Below are 19,806 nucleotides of genomic sequence, written 5' to 3'. Positions count from 1 at the left end.
CGTCATTGTAAATTAAGAATAAAATTGTAAAATAGAAATCGTTTGTAAATTTGTAGTATAAAACTTAATTTTAGGTTAACAAAAAACTATCTACTTTTTTTATTCCTCATTTTAAAATAAAATTATAAATAAAATTATTATTTAAGTTTAAAACCTATTTTTAGTTTAACATGAGGAAGAGAAAACAACTCATGTTTTCAGCATTTTAAAATAAAAGTACATCTCCAAGTTGGTTAGTGAATTTGGAGATTAAAACCTAGTTTTAGTTTTTTTTTTAAATATTTCTCTCGGTGTAGAGCCAACTCTCTCCGGCCATCTCGCTCTCGCTCCGCCGCCTTGCTTTTGCTATTGCCGTTGCTGCTTTGCTTTGCGTTGCCAGCATGAAATGAAATGCTATAAAGCAGACCGCAACAGTTTAACAGCAGCAAGTCGACTGCTGGCCGCGTAACAGTAAACACACCCACGAGCGGACACGAGAACAGGCAGCCCACACGGGTGAAAAGCAAAACAAAAACCGAGTCCAAGTTCCAAGTTCCATTGAAGCAAATACGAAAGCGAACTCCCACGAACGACGCAAGGCGAAAGAGTTTTTGTTTGTTAACACCAATACAAATATTATATTGTGCTGGCCAGAACCGAAAAGAAGAGTAGAACAGCTGAGCTGAGCTGTTTGGTTCCTTGGTCGTTCTTTGGCACTTGCTGTTTACCTGCCGCCGCCGTTGTCGCGAGTTTTTAGTATTTAAACGTCTCATTTTTTGTTCTGTGTATATTTTTCCAATTTTAATTCTCTGTGCTGCTGCACATCCCACAAGGAAAAGTGTTGAAATTCAGCAGATCCTCTAGTAATCTGCCTGTGAAAACCAAAGAAGAGAAAGAGCCACCAAGAATTTTCCCAGTAAGTTTCGATCAACAAGTGAAGTGAAATAATAATAAAATAAAACATTGATCTCGAACAACTTTAGGGATATTTTTATGTGTGATAAGAAAAGAAAATTAGTTTTTATAGGAAAAAAAAAATAGTAAGGGAAGGAACAATTTATTTATTATATTAATGCATCAATAATGCTTATTATTTAAAATCTGCAGTTTGCAAAATCAATAATTTGTGTGGAGATGTGGATTTTCAATTGGAACCACATAAATAATAACAACATAAAACAATGATCTCTAACAACTTTAGGGGTATTACTTTGTGTGATAAAAATATGATATTTGTTGTTTTAAATTTCCGCGTAAGTTTCGATCAACAAGTAAAGCGGAATTTAATTGGAAGCACATAAGAAATATTTTAATAAAACAGTGATCTCTAAATACTATTATTTTCTGTTTTTAAAATATTGTTCATTGATTTAAATCAGGGCGACTGAAGTGACTAAATAAATGAAGTGATTAAATATTTCTTCAAGTGTATCTAAAAGGTGAGAGATGCACCTAACCCTCATCCTACAATCCCATTTTATATCCACTCCATCCATCCCAGCCGCCGGATGATCTGATCCCGGTACCAAATTGAGTTTTGCCAAAGGTTTAAGCATTTTTATGTCGGTTTATTTTTATCTAACCATCAACGGGGGAGCTGGGCTGAAAATGTTTACCAAATTCAATTACACATTTTTATGATGTGCTGGTGTTTTTTTTTTCCCCCGGCCTCAGGTGCCTGGTGTCCTGAATCTGGGAGTCTGGATTTGCGAGAGACGGAATGCATTTAAAGTTCCGCCATTAAGGCGGCTCAGCCAAAGACTTTTAAAGTTCCGAAAGTGATTGAGTGCTGCTCTAACATAGTTTCCACTTTTCATGCAGCAGATTAAAAGAGATTAAATGAAAATATTGGGGAAAGAATATAGAAATATTGGTAACTACTTACAAGGGGGTTAATAAAAAATTGATAAGCTTAGTAAATAAAATCCCAAGGTTTTGCATACTTTGCATTATAAAGGATTTCTTCTTTATCAGCATGAATGCTATTATTCACGCTGCTTAATTTCTTAGAAAAATTAATTAAACCCCATCTCTTTTTTTTTGGTTGTATTTTTTAGTCAAAGCATAGTTTATAATTTCTAATTAATTTATTAAAAAGCGACTCTCTGGCACTCAAAAGCAGCAGCTTCTTGACGTCGTTTGATAAGCGTGGTGGCTGGTTGGTTGTTTGGCTGGTTGGTTGGTTGGTTTGTTGCCTAGGATACGAGGATACCCAAGGTTTCGCAGAGGGGTTTCCAATGCACTGATGCTGCTGCTGCTGTCGGCACACAAAACACAAAGTTGGCAAAATGCTGGCTGCTGACTTCTCTCCTAATTAACTGGCACCGAGATAACCTGTTGCATATTTGCAAGGGGTAAACAAAGGAATCACCTGTATGTATGCTATTTCTAAACACAATGGCCTGGCTTTTTGGACCCCTTAGATTTGATATGAAGAGAATGCATTTAGGTGGAAAATTGATGGTAGCTCGTAGCTTGATTCTCAATTGAATCAACAGTTATAAGCTGCTTACGTGCTTTCGCGATGATTATCGTATAATGGTATATTTCCAACCCCCCCGAAAAACCCCCGCAGGGATTATGCAATCGACAAAAGACCCTGTCGGTGCAAAGGTCTAAAGTGAGTCGAAGAGAATCTCGAGAGTCGATAAGTATGTGTATGCCAAGCTCCTACTCGTAGATAGTTGCACTAATTCATAGAAAATTTCAATTGTTTTCTTCTTCCTTCGGCTTTGTTTTAATACCTTCACTGAGCAAAATAAAATAGTATTAGACATTTTTGAAATTATTTTTTCTTGCAATAGTGGAATAATAATCTGAGACATATAAAACTGTACCTAAAATTTTATGAAGCTAAAATGCCAAGACATAAACTACTGAAGCTACATCGTTAATATTTTTACCAAATATTCTTACCACAATATGAAATTTTGCTAGGAACTCCAAATAAATATTCCTTTCACTCGCATTTTAGTATTTAAATATATATTTTTTAAAGACAACCTAATAAAATAGTATTAGGAATTTTATAAAAATATTTCATATTTATTTATGGCAATAGTGGAATAATCTGTTATTATAACTTTGATTTCCAGTGTATATTTTCAATTATAGATTATAGATTATGGCTTTTTCTCAGTGAACCTCCTTCTCCTCCTCCTGTAGATCGTGTGTCAGACACTTGTCTTGTTTGACAGCACACCCAAGTGGAATTAGCATTTAGGGATTGAAACTGGAACCATTGACCGACCGGCCAGCAGTTTGCCCCGAGAGAATTTCTGGGATTGGTTTTGGGTTTCACTCGTAGTACCCATAACCCACCGACGACTGCATTTCCCAGCACCACACCACTTCACTTGGGCCTCCTCTTCAGTTCACGGAAGGCACCACTTTGGTGGGAGTCGGGTTGAAGTGTACGTGAGTTTATTCGGGCCGAAAAAAAAAACGAAAACAAATAACCAAAGACTCGACAAAAAAATAATTTAAACAAAATAAAATAAAAGAAGTGCCTAGGAATTGCCTGAAATGTGCATTAAACGCTTTGCATAGGAAAGCGACATGGACATGGGGGAATTGTTGTGCCGGAGATTGACATTCCCATTCCTATTCTGATTCTGATTCCCATTTTCACTTCGAATCATACAAAGCACACATGTGAGAATGTGCCGGGTGTTGGGATTATTTTGTGGCCTGGCGAGGAGAATGCTGAATGCTGAAGGCTGAGGGCAGAAGGCTGAAGGCAATAACAATCATTCGAAATGCGCCTTAAAATAGCAAACAGCTAGCACCCGAACACGTTGTTGCTCATAATCTCAGATGCAATTGAGTGCTGCCAGCCAGCACATGAATGATAACTTTGTCCAGGCCCACTGGAGTATTAATAGCCATTTTTAGACTCTATTGAAACCAAGCATGACGCTCTGCTGCTGATTTTCCTGCTGCTGCCATACCAACCAGACCCAAAAGAACAAAAAGCCGAAAAAAAGAGGAAATGGAAAAAAACACCTAAGCCGCAGTCATACTTCAAATGGTGAACAAATCATTTCAAAATGTAAAGGTGTATGTTTAAAAATGCAATTGTAAAACAAGTTCTACAAAATCCTGGTAAAAAATCATTTTAAAAAGGAAAGGGTTTATCTTCAGAAATGCAGTTTTAAATTCTAAAAAAAAAGATAAAAATAAAAAAATAACTTTGAGCCTTTTAAATAAAATCTTGGTAATCAAAGGTAAAGGTATACGTTTTAAAAAGAAACCTTAATTTCTAAAATATTTTTAAAAAATATAATTTTCCCTTTTAAAATAAAAATTAATTTTAAAAGTGTAAATATGCAGTCTTAAACTCAAAAACAAATGCTAAAAAAAATGTTAAAAAAATCTTGGTAAAAAATAATTTTAATAAATAAAGGTATATGATTAAAAATGCATTCTTTTTTCCACAAAAAAAAAATACAAAATATATGGTTATATTATAGTATTATATAAAAATGCATTTTTTTTATATATCTTTTATGTTTCTTTTACAATTTAAAAATCAAAAACCCTAACGAACGGTTTGTGTTAGCCAATTTCAACTGTATACCAATGCCCAGAGATTTTTTCCACTCTGGTTTTTCATTTGGTTTGGTTTTATGCGTTTTGCAGTTTATTTACACCAGCTCCACAAGAGTATCAGGCGCCAACAGTGGGATCACACAGGGGGAAGGAGTAAAAAGGGGGAGAAACCCCAGGAACCTGGAACTTGGGGATTGGGGTTTACGATTCGACGCGTATATAGTACACAAATGAACCCTAATTGGACACCTTGAATGCACGCAGTAAAATGCAAACGCATTTCTCGAAGACTTTCCTTCACAACCGTTGATCTCTAGCAACCGGTTTTTTCACCTACAATACACAGATGTATATGCATACAAATCATTTCCTCTTAACTGCCAACATTTTGTTTGCGTCATTATTACTCCCAAATGCAAAAATACGCCCCGAAACGCGATCGTTTGTGAAATCATTGACAAATGTTTACAATCGCTTTTAAATGAGGAAAGATTTTAGATAATACAAAAGTATCAAGTTCAAATCATGTTAAATATTAGAAATATCTTTTTTTTTGACTAGACCTAACATTTTCATACACACAACTTAAAAGCATTGTGAATTTTTTTTTTCTGACTTCTCTCACATACTAGATCATTCTATAATGATCCCCAATCAGATCAAAGCTAAATCTGCTGCTCTCATTGTAATCTTGTGAAAGAGGTAAGATCTTAGTGATAGATGATATCTACATATTCTAAGTACTTGGACGATTATATCATTATTTATGACTGACGAAGAATTTAATTTCCAAAAGCCTCTGTTCACAAGTGCAACGATGTGTGTAGATTATTTTCCTTTCACCGAAGAAACTTGGAAACTATCTGCCTAAAGTTCATATATATATTGATATATATTCCCCCTTATTTGATCAGCTGAAAGTTTGGCGCTCTCTCACTTTTCTCATTAGCAGCGAATCAATTACGCTCATATCGCTGGGCTTTAATCAATTCTCATTGACACAATTTAATTGAAGCGTTTGGTTGTGAAATAAAACGATCTGAGCGACAATTCGTTGACGCCTCTCGCAGACCTATGCATTTACCAGGGTCTACACACACTATATAGATGAATGGAATACTCATATGTTGTATATACAATTCGATTCCGTTTATTACACACAAAGCAAACCGATTAATCTCAATTAGGGGCCAATTGGCTGAGCGAAAATGCTGGAGAAAACTTCCGTTGCGTGTGGGAAGCACTTGAAGAAAATTGTGCCCGTTTGAAAACTCCAAGTTATGGAGATTCGAAAGTGAACTTTTTCAATTTTCAAACATGGTGAATATGAGATTTATTTATTTGTTGTGATAAATTTACTGTTGTCGCTCGGTATATTCCCATTACAATTTCAATTGCATCTGAAAACAATTGCAGAAAATTGTGCCGGTTTCAAATCTCCAAGTTAAGAAGGTTTCAAATCTTAAATAAACTTTTTAAATTTTTAAACATGAAAAATATGCTATTAATTTCTTCATTGTGAGAAACTTACTTTTATCTTTCGGTAATATCTTTGTTTTGGGGAAATAAAATTGAGCCGATTTGAAATCTCAAATTTCAGGAGATTTGAAAATAAACTTTTACATTTATACTTCTTTCTTTCCATTTCAGTTTCTCTTTTTAATATAGAGGTATAGCTTACTTTTCTCCTAATTCTAATTTTTATTTTGAGATTTCAAAACTGGAAATCAAACTTAATTGCAATTGTTTTGAGTGTATCAATGGGAAGCTTGTTCGATACTTGTTCGCCCATTAGCTGCACCTGTTCTACACGTTCGCTCCCTTGTATTTTGTATTTTTCTGCCTGTGTGTGCCTGAGTGGGCATGTCGTGAACTTGAGAAGGTACAAGTGTTTTCCACATTTGTCTTCTGGCTCCGCTGGCTCCGCTGGGTCCCGACGACGACCGGAGATAACCGGCGATCGAACCTAATCAATAGTAGTGCCGCCATCGAGGGCCCTATCTATCCATCTATCTATCTGTATTTCTATCTCTATCGTTCCCCACCGAGTGAGTCATCAGACCCCGACCGCCGACCGGCGATAAGGCTTGAAAAGCGGCATTGGTTCGTAGGAAAAAGAGAGAGCCAACCTAAATCACAGTAAATCACATTCGCTCAAAGGTAATTTTTTTCAAGTGTAGTATTATTTTTTTTAATAACTCCCCTGCCAGACAGACCATCCACAAATAGCACGTGTTTTCCCAAAAACGCCTTATCGCTCCCGTGGGTAGTAGGTATATCCGCATTGATTCTTATCTGAGCAATGCGAAAAGTATTTGCCAATCCTTGGGCATATTCATTCGGTGGTATGCTGAATCTGTATCTGTGTATCTGTGGTCTTTGTTTGGCCGTTGGGTATTGCATTTGTTCTGGCCCTGCGGCCTCCTTATCGGACACAAAGATAAAGCCAATAAGCCCAACGAATCCCTTTGTTTATTGACTTCTTCTTTGGTTCTTCGGCGCGGCCTCATTATAATGCAAATTTACAGGTACAAAGCGCATTACGTGATCCAAAAATAGGCTCTAACTACTATATATATATTTTAGATTTTTTATTGCATTGACAAATCGAGAAATCTCTGCTCTTTTCAGCATGATTAGGTCAAAAACCAGAAAAATTTCGGTGAATTTAATAATAATGTGAAATTCCCAATTGTCTAACTGACTTTATCTGAGCTCTGAGCATGAGTGTTTGTTTTTCTATCCACAAATTGTTGTCCATGCAGCATGACTGCGCAAAAAACAATACAATTTATAAGAAAACATCGACGACAAATTGCGGAAACCCAGAGCTCTCCGCTCAGCTCTACAGCTCTACTGCTCCGTTCTCATCTGCCCCACGAAACCGGAATGTTGTGGTGTTGTATCGCACGATCGCTCCGACTTTCTGCTCGATATTCCCCCCACTCTGAGCGAAAGTTTCGCCTCAAAAATACTCTCACGATAGTCGCCGGGCGTTATTGAATATGGGAGTGTCATGCCATGAGTTTGCATGTCGCACACACTTAGTGAGTATTTATTCATAATCACCACTGTGCACCAGTTTCCTATATGTTTAAGTGATAACGCAAATCGAACTCTGTTTCAAGTGCAATATATAAATATATATATTGAGTAAAATAAGTAGAATTGTGAAAACTCCTTTTTTAGTAATTTACTTTTAGAAGTTAGTGATTAGAATATATGATATATTTCAAATACAATCGTTGGATGATTAAGATATGCATATCCATACATACGTTAAATATAGAAATTTATGAGCTTACTGAACGCGAGATTTATACATCGAAAAAAAGTGGTTCTAAAAACGAACCTTTTTGTAGATAAATTCCACACTAATGGAATTCCAAAATCTCTAAATAAGAGGAGTATTAAATAAATACTTTAGGAAGTATTAACATAAAACTTGGAATGGTAAACCTTATAATATTTGAATGAAAGTAGTATGAAATAAATACTACGGAGTTGACTTTATTTAGTATTAAATCAATACCAATCTTATATCTAGTATCTGGTATATCTAGTATATTTTTAATACAACAAGTATTACGACCTTTTTTGTGGGTGTAAATTTTTAAAATATTAAGCAACCAAGGCTTTTTCTATTAGCTATTTAAAGCCCAACTTGCAAAGTGTATTTCTTCGATCGTTTTTGTGAAGACTCTCCGCCAGACTCTCTTTCTTTTTCAGTTTTTTTTCTCACTTGATCGATGGCTTGGAGTTGTGAGTCTGCTAAGTGCCATCGTCGGGGGGTTTTTTGTTTATTTTTTTTTCCCCCGATCCCAGACTTAGTTTCAGACTGGCTGCGTCAGCGGGCGGGCGTCAATTTATGGCACGCTTCGATGAAGTTCAATGGCAAACACAGATGATGATGATGAAGAAGATTTCGGAGGGGGCAAAAGAAAAATGTCTGAATGAAGACATATCCCCGGTTCCCCAGCTGCACTACTATACTCGTCCTCGCATTATCGATGCATAAATAAACGAGATGCCATGCGATCTATACGCTATGGCTATGCTTTTATTTTTACAACTTGTCTTTTGATTATCGCAAGAACCGAACGATGACAACCGAGCCGGTCTGGCGGCTTTTACCAAGTGATTTTCCCTTGAGGATCGGATCTCTCAATGCAAATCCAGATTCTTCGCGAGAGAAGCGTGCTTTGCATGCATATTCTATATGGTATACGATGGTATTTTGTATGGTGCGCGTCGCACCCATTATGGCAAATCGAAAAATAGAAATTACTATGGCAATATATCTATGATAGAGACCTCGCCCCGTCTATAAATGCCTTCGACTGTCATATAATGACTCCAGCAATTCAGCTATCTGTTGCGATCCCAATTAGCAATTAGAGCATTATCTTCACCCCAGCCCCCGCGAATCCCTCTCGCTCTCCACAAAGAGTTGTTAAAGGTGTGCCATCGATATATGTACACATTTACTGCAGACAGGGGGGGAAAATATGTGATAATGCCCCGATGGAGTCGATAGATGACAGCTTTCCCTATACCTTGTAATTTGGAAAAACGCCGGATATGTTTGTCTCAAGTGGTGTTCATTTGCCAGATTTGAGATTGCCCAGTAATCAGTGGTTGGTTTGGGTACTTAACGCCTTTTTAGAATGTTAAATATTCCATTTAATTAACACTTAGCACTGAAAAGTGACTAAGACCATGGGAAAAAGTCCGAAAAGAAACTTGAAGATTTGGATTTTTTGAAAAATAATTTTATCTTAACTATTATTTTAGGAATACTGATTTTGCATTTAATACAATTTCTAATTATTATTTTATGTTCTACAAAAGTAGTCACTTTTAAGGTCATTTTAAAAGTTTTTTTTTGTTTCAGAAAATCCCACCAATTTGCATAGAAAAATGTCACACTTGCGTATCATATAGTAAGCTCTCTAATTAGCAGCTTTTTTTTGTAGTTCGTGCTTGTTATTCTCATTATTCTCAGAAATTACAAAGTCACATCACCATAAGAATTAAGTGCAGAAAAAAAGAAGAAAACTCCACCCTATCTCCCAATTGAAAGGCAGTGTGTCATTAATCAACGTCTTTGCACTTTCAGGATCAAATCGCATCGCAGCATCGCAATGGAGAAATCCAGCTTAACGGAGAAGAATCACACCCATGTGTACAATGACACGACCAAGCCGAAGAAGCCCAAGCGTCGCGACAAGAGCGATCTGGGTCCGGATTTTGTGGCGCCCGACGGAGGATGGGGCTGGGTGGTCTGCCTGGCAGCAGGTCTAAATAACGTGAGTGATATAGAGACGAAATCCCAGTTGAAAGGGATTACAATACTTAATTTACTACCTATATATATAAGTTAAAAAAATATATAGAGAAATAAAAATCATATTTACTATGATCGATACATTAAAATTGAAAGTCCTAATATTATTCATATTTAAAATATTAAAATTTTTAGCTTTGAATGTCATTCAAGCTCTTAACAATTTTAATATAGAGTAATTAAAATCATATTTACTATAATTTATAGATACAAATTGAAGCTAATTGTAAACGCTGATGCATCGTATAACAATTAAAATTCCTAATATTATTCTTTAGCTACAAAAAATAAAAATAAAAATAAGAAATAAAAATAAAAACTTAGAGTACACTTTGAACTATGAATACCCATATGTTTGCAAGATTTAAAGTCTACTTTAAATTTCAGAAGCGGACAAGTTAAACTAATGCCTTAGAAAAATACAAATAGTTACTATATATAAATATATTAATTCATTTTTCCACTCCCATTTCCACAGTTTTTCCTTTTCCCGGCTTTGCAGCAATATGGTTTGATCTACAGGGTGCGAATGCATTCCCTGGGCTTTGATGCCAAGCAAACGACAACTATAGTTAATGTGGTGATGGCCATCTCCTCGCTAGTGGGTGAGTTCAACACTCAAGCGATTAAAATATTAAATATTAAATCTATTTTCTATTAGGCATTGTAAATGGAGCCATGTTCCGTCGCTTCACATTCCGCCAGGTGGCCCTGACCGGCACCACGTTGGCCTTCCTGGGCATCTTCATGTCGGCCTTTTGCACCAACTTCTGGCAGTACATCCTCTGTTTGTCCGCCGTCTATGGCATCGGTTTGGGCCTGGCCATGGCGGCCACCTCGCTGGCTGTTAATACATACTTCAAGCAGAAGAGGCGCCGAGCCACTGGCTTCTCGTGGACCATCACTGGCCTGGGTCCCATTTTCTTTCCGCAGGTTTCGACCTTTCTGCTGGACTATTACGGTGCCCAGGGTAGCATTTTGATCTATGCTGGCATCGCCATGAATGCCGTACTCTGTGCTCTCACTCTTCAGCCGGTTCTGTGGCATGTGAAGAAGCCAGAAAAGCAGGTGGTCATAGCCATCGAAGGAGGAGGAGCTTCTGAAACGGAGAAATTGCAGCCCGATTTGCTGGAGGCCAATGGCAATCTGGTGGATCCCTGGAAGGATTACGAGTGCAGGTACTGTCAGTATCAGAAGCGCGGCAAGCGTGGCATCTTCTCGTCGCAGTATCTCTTCAATGTGGACGATCCCGAGAGGCCGGGCTATGAGATCACCGAGCCGGGCACACCGATGTTGGCAAGGGCCAACGATGGTTGGTTTGGTTCGAAGCTTTCGCTGACCTCGGAGAATGCGGCAGGCGGCGCGGCTAGGTATCGCACTCGCCAGGCTTTAATGCGTCAGGTTTCCGCCTCGCGCAGCCGCGAGAATCTCGATCGGTTGGAGCAGCAACAAAACAACAGAGATGATGGCCTGTTGTCCAAGCCGAATTACTTTAATCGCGAACGCGAGGACATGGATCGTTATGCCAGCAAGACGAGCGTCTACTCGAAACCAGGCCAGGATGAGCAACTGTTGCGCTGCACCTGTGCCGAGGACAAGGCGCTGCTGCAGAAGACCGCCGAATCGCTGCAGGTTGAGCTCTCCCATCAGCTGGCCGATGATTTGGCCGAGGAGGAGGCCAAGAAGCGCATGACCTTCTTCCAGAAGGTGAGCAAATTCTTCGATCTGGATCTCCTGCGTGACTTTACGTTCGTCAATTTGGCCGTTGGCATGAGCATCATGATGTTTGGCGAAATGAACTTCTCGGTGCTCACACCGTTCATTCTGAATTCATTTGGCTACTCGGATGGTCAGATCTCGTTGGTAATGTCGCTGCTGGCCTGCATGGATATATCGGTGCGATTCCTTGCGCCGCTCGCTCTGGAGAAGGTTAAGCTGGATAACCGGGTGCTGTTCGCCTTTGGAATCCTCTGCATTGCCGTGGGTCGCGTGGTGGTGTCCTTCACCAGCTCCTACGAGGTGATGATCGGTGTGTTCCTGCTTATTGGCTTTGGAAAGGGCTTCCGCACCATCTTCTCGCCACTCATTATACCCAGCTATGTGCCGCTGAATCGTTTGCCAGCTGCCTCCGGCCTGCAGCTCATCTTTAACACAATGTTCTCCTTCGCCATGGGACCCATTCTTGGTGAGTCTGGAGATAGAGCATGAATGGATTCAGTTACTAATTTTGAATTTTTTGTTTTATATGAATGAATTAATTAGAATTTTGAGTTTAATAGAATTGAAAGAGTTTGAATTTTTAGCTTAATAGAATTGAAAGAATTTGAATTTTGAGTTCAAAAGAATTGAATGAATTTGAATTTTGAGTTTAATATAATTGTATGAATTTGAACTTTGAGCTTAATAGAATTGAATGAATGAATGGCATGAATTTCGAAACAATTTAAACAAAGAAAGGGCCATAATTTTGTGATTAAATCTGCCTGAATTTTATTTACTAAGCAGTTAGCATTAATTTGTTTAAAATTTTTCAATTTCGTTGTCAAAAGAAAACACAAAAAAAATCTGTCAAATTCAAAAAATTCATAAAAATTATTCATTCAATTCGAAATGAATTAGAAAAACATTCAATTTATTTTACATAAAATTGTATTAAACAAATCTGAAATTTCATACTATGATAAAAGAAAAATTGAATAATTCACGCAGGGCTCTATTTATTATTATAATTACTTATAAATTATAAATTACTATTATTTTTTTAGGTATCCTAACGGAGGCCTTTGGCTATGCGGCCACCATCCATACCATCAACGCACTCACCTGTCTGGCCCTGCTCCTTTGGCTCACCGAGTCCGTGGTGCGACGCATTTTGGGTAAACCCTCCAAGGGATTGGGTCAATAGAAGAAGCAGCATCCTTGCTAAGGAGAGAGCAAGCTGACAAAATCTTCATCGGAACTGAACTACTTGGCCATCGCAATCCCAGTTGGCGAGAGATAATTCAAGCTGTAGACATAACCTAGTCCATCATATACTTCCCGATCGATTTGTGTGTATAGTATTACTTGAGCTAGCGGCGCCTGGAGTTGTCCGTACTTAAAGATACCTAAGAAACATATATATCTCTTAACTAGCTCATAATCACCATCACCGTTCCCCATCGCTACCTTAATTTACGGTCAATTTTTTTTTTAGCTTTTGATACTCTTCCCCTAGACTTATTAAATGTACTTAGTGATATGTGATAAGTGTATTATTGTTCCGCAGTTGATAAATATGTGTATATTATATTATATTATATTATATTATATATAAAAAAAAAAAAGTAAAAAGAGTTCGTATTTGTAGTTAATACATATCTTGTAAGGTGATTGTATGCAAATACACAAGAATGTATAAGAAATCTGTACTTTTCTGTACTGAAGGAAATTGAGGTAATGATCTGGGTTTGATGCCCCTCATTTTAAGATATCATATAAGATAAAGGTATTGTCACTAGTATTTTTTTTGAATATATATAAGTAATATCAATGTTAGTGTTTCCCTGAAGAATTTTTTTTTTTTAATATATATAAGTAATATCAATGTTAGTGTTGTTCCCTTGAAGAATGCATTCAAGGGTTAGTTCAGCGTTTATCAACCAAGTACCAATTAAGATATCTCGTCGGAGCAAATAAATAATAACTCCAGTCTGTTTTATTTTTGATAAATGTACTTTTGTTGACATGCCTTATCTTGATTCTGTTTCTTCCTATATTATGAGATTATTTGCATTTAATTAACTTGCTATTTACCCGATGTTTTCCATTTTAATTTCTATAAAATCAAAGCAGATAGGTTATCTACCTTTTCATATTTCTCTTTGATTTATTTTTAATAGGTTTTAAATATAGATTCTTTGCAATGGATAAAATAATAATAAAGAAACTCTTGCCAATAGATACATTTACTTCTGCATGTAAAGCGTAATTATAAACGCATAAATAAATATACAAATGGCTGCTGTATCTATTTCTTAGTTTCCACTGCATGCTTAATTATAAATTTAATATCGTTGAAATGCTGAATAAATGATTTTATTATTGTTGCTACCGACGATAATAACACAAAAGCGTTTTTAATTACATAAAATAGGGTGGTTAGTTGTGATGGGAGCTGCCCCCAAAAATATGCTTCATAATTAAAATATTCGACAGCTTGTGCATATTAATGAACTCTCAATTATGGATAGTGAATGCCATTAAATTTGGAAAATTTAATATAATATACACTATGCGCATATTTAAAATCGCATTTTTTGTTTGCAATTTTAATTTATTTCTGATAGAAAGAACTCTATAAAATTGTAGCATCTTTTGGGGCTAAAGAAAAAATGGCTTGCAAAATGGGACATCTTTTAGGATATTATTAAAATGAGCAGATGATTAAATTAATTTAATGACCTTTTAAGAACAGAACACTTAAAATCAAAATAAATCTAAAAACCGACCAAGAACTTAAATTTCTATTTTTAAATTAAATTATAGTGTTAAATATGTAGAAAATATTTTATTTATTTCTTGTTTATCAATAGAATTTATAAAATTTGTTAAATAATTAGGAATATCATTACGTAGCAGCAGATTTTTTTGCATTTAACATAGGTTTTGTTTCCCTCATAAATATTTCTTTTGAAATTTTAACTATTTTTGATCCCAGATTCCATGACGTTCCATAGCCTGACTCAGTTTTATATATGTATATATTCCTTGGTTCCTACTAATTTTCTGCCCAGCACCGTGTTTTATAACATCCGCCAACCCAGCCGATTCTAAAATTCGAATAGGAGGCTTATCTTTTGCGCTGGGGGCAGGTCTTTTATGCCTCCTCGTTCCCAAATGCTCATATTCCCGATTATATGGCCGTGTCATGATCCTCGTCACTTGAACGAGAAAGAAACTGCTGTTGCCGTTGTTTTATTTGTGGGTCGACACACCCACATTGGTCTTTGTACCCGAGTGGCAAGAATCGAAATGAAAAATGCCAAATGCCAAATTCCAAATAAAATGTGTGCCGTTCTTATCGACAAATTGTAAATGTCGCAATCGAATTGCAGAACCTGAATTCGAGTTCTGACCACTCCAGATGTTAGAGAGTAAAGGTTTCTTCCAATCTTTATTGGTATCCAAGTTCTAGACTAAAAATATATCAAATTACAGTGGATCCGGGCGATTTAGATGCTTTCAATTAAAAGTTTTTAAAAGTTAATTAGGAAACAAATTTGAGAGATAGGATGGGTTATCCATAGGAGCATCAGAAAGAAAAATATGTATTAACTTTCAAGATTATTTTTAGCACTTCAAGTTGATAATCTGGCACAAAAGGAAAAAAAACAGATCCGAGATTTCGAAATTAAATAATCCCCAACTAAGCACCAGAGAACCTTTCACTTTGCGCGTAATCCTCGATCTGGTCTCATGCGTCACGGGTTCCGACGACCTTGGAGTGTAATGCTAACCACCGGTGGGTGATGGTGATAGGTTGATATATGGGACTTGGCCAGAGGCGGATTCCCTGTCCCGTTCCAGTTTCAGTTCCAGTGACAAGCTGTCATCAACATCAGGCCGAAGCCAAGGGCTTAGCACGCCCATCACTTGCCGGCCAACTATGCGCATTTCCTGTACGTAACGCGTCTTCTGGGGAGGCATAAGACGTACAGTGGGCCTACTTACACTAAAACCATACCAAAATGTTGAGTAGGCATTGTAAAACATTAATCTTTCGATGCCTTCTATATGATTCTCAAAGAAATTGGTATTATAAAGAGCATAACACAGTCATTTTAATGACCAGAACACGCATTTTTCAACTACCTTGTATTTTTTAATTATTTTTAAAATTTAGTACAGCTATTCACAGAATATTTATATATATTTATAATATATTTATTCTTGAATATGACCAGAACCCGCATTTCCCAACTACTTTTTATTATTTTTCATTATTTTTAAAATTTAGTATAGCTAATCACATAATATTTAAATTTTTGTTTATAATATATTTTATCTTAAATAGTCACAGTCACTTTAATGACCAGAACCCGCATTTCCCAACTACCTTGAACGTTTTTTAATTTTTTTTAGAGTTTAGTACAGCTAATGACAAAATAGTTCTCAGGCAAGGTGACTGTAGCTCCATTAAAGCATTCAAGAGTTAAAAATAACAAATATGGAGGCCATGCTCCACTAATTATGAAAATGTTTTTTGCCAATTAATAAAAAAATGACATTTCGTTCCACTGTAGCGCCGGTCGATGGCAAAATCAAATTCTAATCGCCGCCGCTATCATAATGTATTTATGAGTTGTGTTATTTGTTTTATATTTTTTTTTTTATTCGCGCGCTCCGTGCGTATACGTAATGCACTCAGTATGGAGATATACTTGGATGTATGTGTGCGTGTGCTCTGATGTCCATGTGGACACACATGATGTAAGTATGTATGTACATATGTACATACCTATATTTGCCCCTGATAATCGGGGGCCTGCGACGACAAAACTAATTACAACAACACTAAAAGCAAATACAGTGGTAACACAAAAAATAATTCCAATTCCCTTATCAAAACAGCAATAGAACGGAATAAAAGCAACAATAACAACAACAAATGCAAACAGAGTCAAAAAACAAAAAAAAAAAAAAAATGAAAAGGCAGCGCACGCAAGAAGAAGAAAGAGCAGGAGCAACGGTAAAGCTAAAGCTAAAAGACCAAAATAACACGCACACTGAGACAAAGTAGAGTAGAAATAAGTGAGCAAGTATCGTTGTGTGCAAGTGTGTGCGTTGTGTTTGGGTGTTTAATACTATAATTCACAAAATTGTTCAGTTCAGTTCGCGCTGGTGAACGTAACGGAAAAGTCGTCGCCTGTTGAATATATATAAACATTTATATATATATTCTATTTACTTGACTCGCCGCCTCGTCTCGTTTTTATTTCTTTTTTTTTTTTGGTTTTGTTATTGTTTTGTATCTCAACATTACTACAGCATAACAACAACAACGCGAGAGAACAACAACAAACGGAGAGGAGGAAAAATCATTTACAAAAATAAAACGTACGGCCCAAATACATAAAAATATATATAAAATAGATGTGTGTGTGTGTGTGTGTGAGTTAACATTTGTATTTAAGTTTAGTAGCAATTAGCACTAGAGCAAACTAAATGATATTTTTTCTCTCGAAGCGCGCGCTTTCCTCGAGACACGTGCACCGCACATAAAATATAATAGACCGTATGTACACAATTGGTAATATCAGAAAAAAAAAAAAAAGCGGTCGAGAGAGAAACCCATATTAATTTCGAGACAACGCTACAGATTTCGAAGCAAGTTTTCCAAAAATCCAGAAATATTGGTAATTATAATACCAAAAGAAAAAAAAAATAAGGTTGAGAGAGAAACCCAATTCGATTTGACAATTCTACAAATTTCAAAACAATTCAAAGTTTTTACAAAATCCAGAGATCAACCATTTAATAATTATTATCATAGAAATAGCGAACGAGAAACGTATTTCAATTTCAAGACAATTCAACAAATTTCAAATCAATTTTTAAAAAAATCCAGAAATTATTGTGAAATAGGTCTAACCTATAGAAAAAGTCACTACATCACTATTACCGGTAAAAATTAAAGCGGTGGAGTAAAAGATAAGCAAATTAGTCTTTAAAATATATGAGAAGGAGAAGGTCTTCATATTTCAAATAGTTCCCAACTTATCTAATCAAAGTCGGTAGTAAATTAAACTAGTTTATTATAAATATAAATCTAACAAAACACTTGTACGAACCTCATATGAGTATTTTAAAAATGTTTTCAACTCGAAAATTCACCTTTTGGAATTTGAAAACAAACAAAAATAATATATGAATTCAAATATTTCGCGCATTTAATTTGTTTTGTATTCCAAAAATAGTCGTCTGCCCATTGTGAAATTGTGACACATTCGGGGGAGGTGTTTTTCGGGATTCGAAACCGTATATTTTGAGTGTTACGTCTAATTTCGATATAGGTGCATACGTGATGTTCTCATATGCCCATCAATCAGACATCAATCAAAGTCGCTTTTCCTCTCTCAAACGGAGCGATTACGGTTTATAGAACCACAAAACCGCGTTCGAAAAAGGTTCCACGTACAGTGGCTACCAAAAAGCAGTCTACCGGCTGTAAATGTTTTTATGATGGGATGGGATCATCATCATCTTTGTTTGGCCAATGCAAATATTCTTTTATGGTGTGTGAATTGTGAATTGTTTGGGCCAAAATAAAATGACGGAGGGTAACGGAACTCGTCGTCATATAATGCGGAAAGCTCTAATTATACAAATGTTTGTTTTTAGCTTTAGACGGCTTGATCGTCTTAAACGTCTAATAACGACAACGAGACGTCGCGTGTTAATCAAACACTTAAGGGCATTAATATACATACAGCCTGTATTTTTTTTAGTTCTTCAATGGCCTTTCCCCCAAAACTCTAATCTTTGAATTTATAGTTGCGCGAAATATACCCATGTATTAAAAAGATCTAAGAGTTATCAAACTTCCTTGTGAGCTAATCGAACGGATGGGAAGATCAGGAAACAAAAACTAATCAACGGTCAAAGTTTACTCAATCAACTTATTCACGATCTATAAATATTTTAACTGTATTATCAATTGATTGGACTTTCTATGAACTAACAGCTGTTCTGATCTGATATTTCAGTTTGTCCACTAAATATCAGTTATATCTTTTTGGTTCTAAAGCACCCAGTCCTTTATATAATGAAAAGTATTTCATAATATTTAATAATTAAAGTAAGATTAAATAACATTTGTAATCAGCTAAATTAAAAAATGGTTCCCAAGATCAATTATCAATATCTTCCAAGAAATCCAGTTTTTAGTCTTAGTAATTAAATTATCATATTTAGTTATGTGTAAATATCATATCCAAATAATAAGATTTGGCGCTTTAAATTATAGATACTGTTTCTTAAGAGCCCTGTTAGAGCTGGGGCTCATCACATGTGTCTTGTCGTCCGGTTCTTATTGCCAATTCTCGCCATGTGCTCGCTGATCGATGGGTGGTGGTTCGATCATTGGATGACATTGAAAAATTCCACACAGTTGTTGGCCAGGCCATAACCATATCCATTTCCAGGCCTTTCGTTTTGTCGATAACGAAAAAAAAAGCCGATTCACTTGGACTGAGAACCGAGGAGGTCAATTAGGGGCCCATTACTATATCGAACCGAACCGAAACTGCGATGATAAGCGAGTCAAAAGTCTGCCTGCAACCCACTGTGTTTAGCATATGTTCGTTGTCGTGTATGTTGTTTTGCTGATTGCCCGGCAATTAAAACACTGTAAAATTGATATTTGAGCAGCTCGTTTAATGGCCAAGCGCGCTAGTTCTGTGTAGCCCGACCTTTAGTACAAACCGTTTTTCCGTTTCCCCTATTATACTAGTAGTATATCGCATATAAAGCGAACTTTGCTAGCGAATCTTATCTTCTGCCCACAGCCCATACACCCCTCATCCTGCCCCCACATACATATATTTATATTTGCAGTGGTCATTCCGCGGTTCGGTTCGATGTGGTTCGGTTCAGCTGCTGGAGTGGTCGCAAAATATCAACAACTTTTCACCAAAGTCAATTAGAAGCCAGTCGGAGTCCGATAAAGCAAGTAAGCAGGATAGTTAGCGGGCCATGAGGCACTCGGAAAAATTAGTTAGCTTAAAGAAAGTAAAAAACATAATCCTAGCTGGGTTACAGTAGCGTAAATTGCCACCTATATTCTTTATTTTAAAATAGTAGCTTAAAAACTATAGAATTTTTATAATACAATAGACAGAAAACCAATTTCGATTTAAATTTTGGGTTTTTTTCATATCAATAATAAA

The 19,806-nt window shown here is 36.3% G+C and overlaps 1 protein-coding gene across 1 annotated transcript; it reads left to right on the top strand.

Moving 5' to 3' along the window:
* Positions 1-429: 429 nt before the first annotated feature.
* Positions 430-13,179, top strand: out (outsiders). Its single transcript, XM_017155605.3, has 5 exons — positions 430-895; positions 9,650-9,839; positions 10,356-10,482; positions 10,539-12,062; positions 12,643-13,179. Exons 2-5 carry the CDS (start codon positions 9,675-9,677, stop codon positions 12,780-12,782), a joined length of 1,956 nt encoding a protein of 651 aa, XP_017011094.2. The 5' UTR covers positions 430-895; positions 9,650-9,674; the 3' UTR covers positions 12,783-13,179.
* The last annotated feature ends 6,627 nt before the right edge of the window (positions 13,180-19,806 follow it).

The sequence above is a fragment of the Drosophila takahashii genome, chromosome X, assembly GCF_030179915.1.
Source record: "Drosophila takahashii strain IR98-3 E-12201 chromosome X, DtakHiC1v2, whole genome shotgun sequence".
In the NCBI taxonomy this organism is placed as follows: Eukaryota; Metazoa; Arthropoda; class Insecta; order Diptera; family Drosophilidae; genus Drosophila; species Drosophila takahashii.
The sequence above is the reverse complement of the archived record's forward strand: the minus strand, read 5'-3'. Positions and strand labels throughout refer to the sequence as shown.

What these genes read in the sequence shown, in the direction of transcription:
- out (XM_017155605.3), top strand. Translation starts at nt 9,675, where the DNA reads ATGGAGAAATCCAGCTTAACGGAGAAGAATCACACCCATGTGTACAAT. An exon ending in GGCCATCTCCTCGCTAGTGG is followed by an intron (nt 10,483 to 10,538) that starts GTGAGTTCAACA and finishes ATTTTCTATTAG; the next exon opens with GCATTGTAAATGGAGCCATG. An exon ending in CGCCATGGGACCCATTCTTG is followed by an intron (nt 12,063 to 12,642) that starts GTGAGTCTGGAG and finishes TTATTTTTTTAG; the next exon opens with GTATCCTAACGGAGGCCTTT.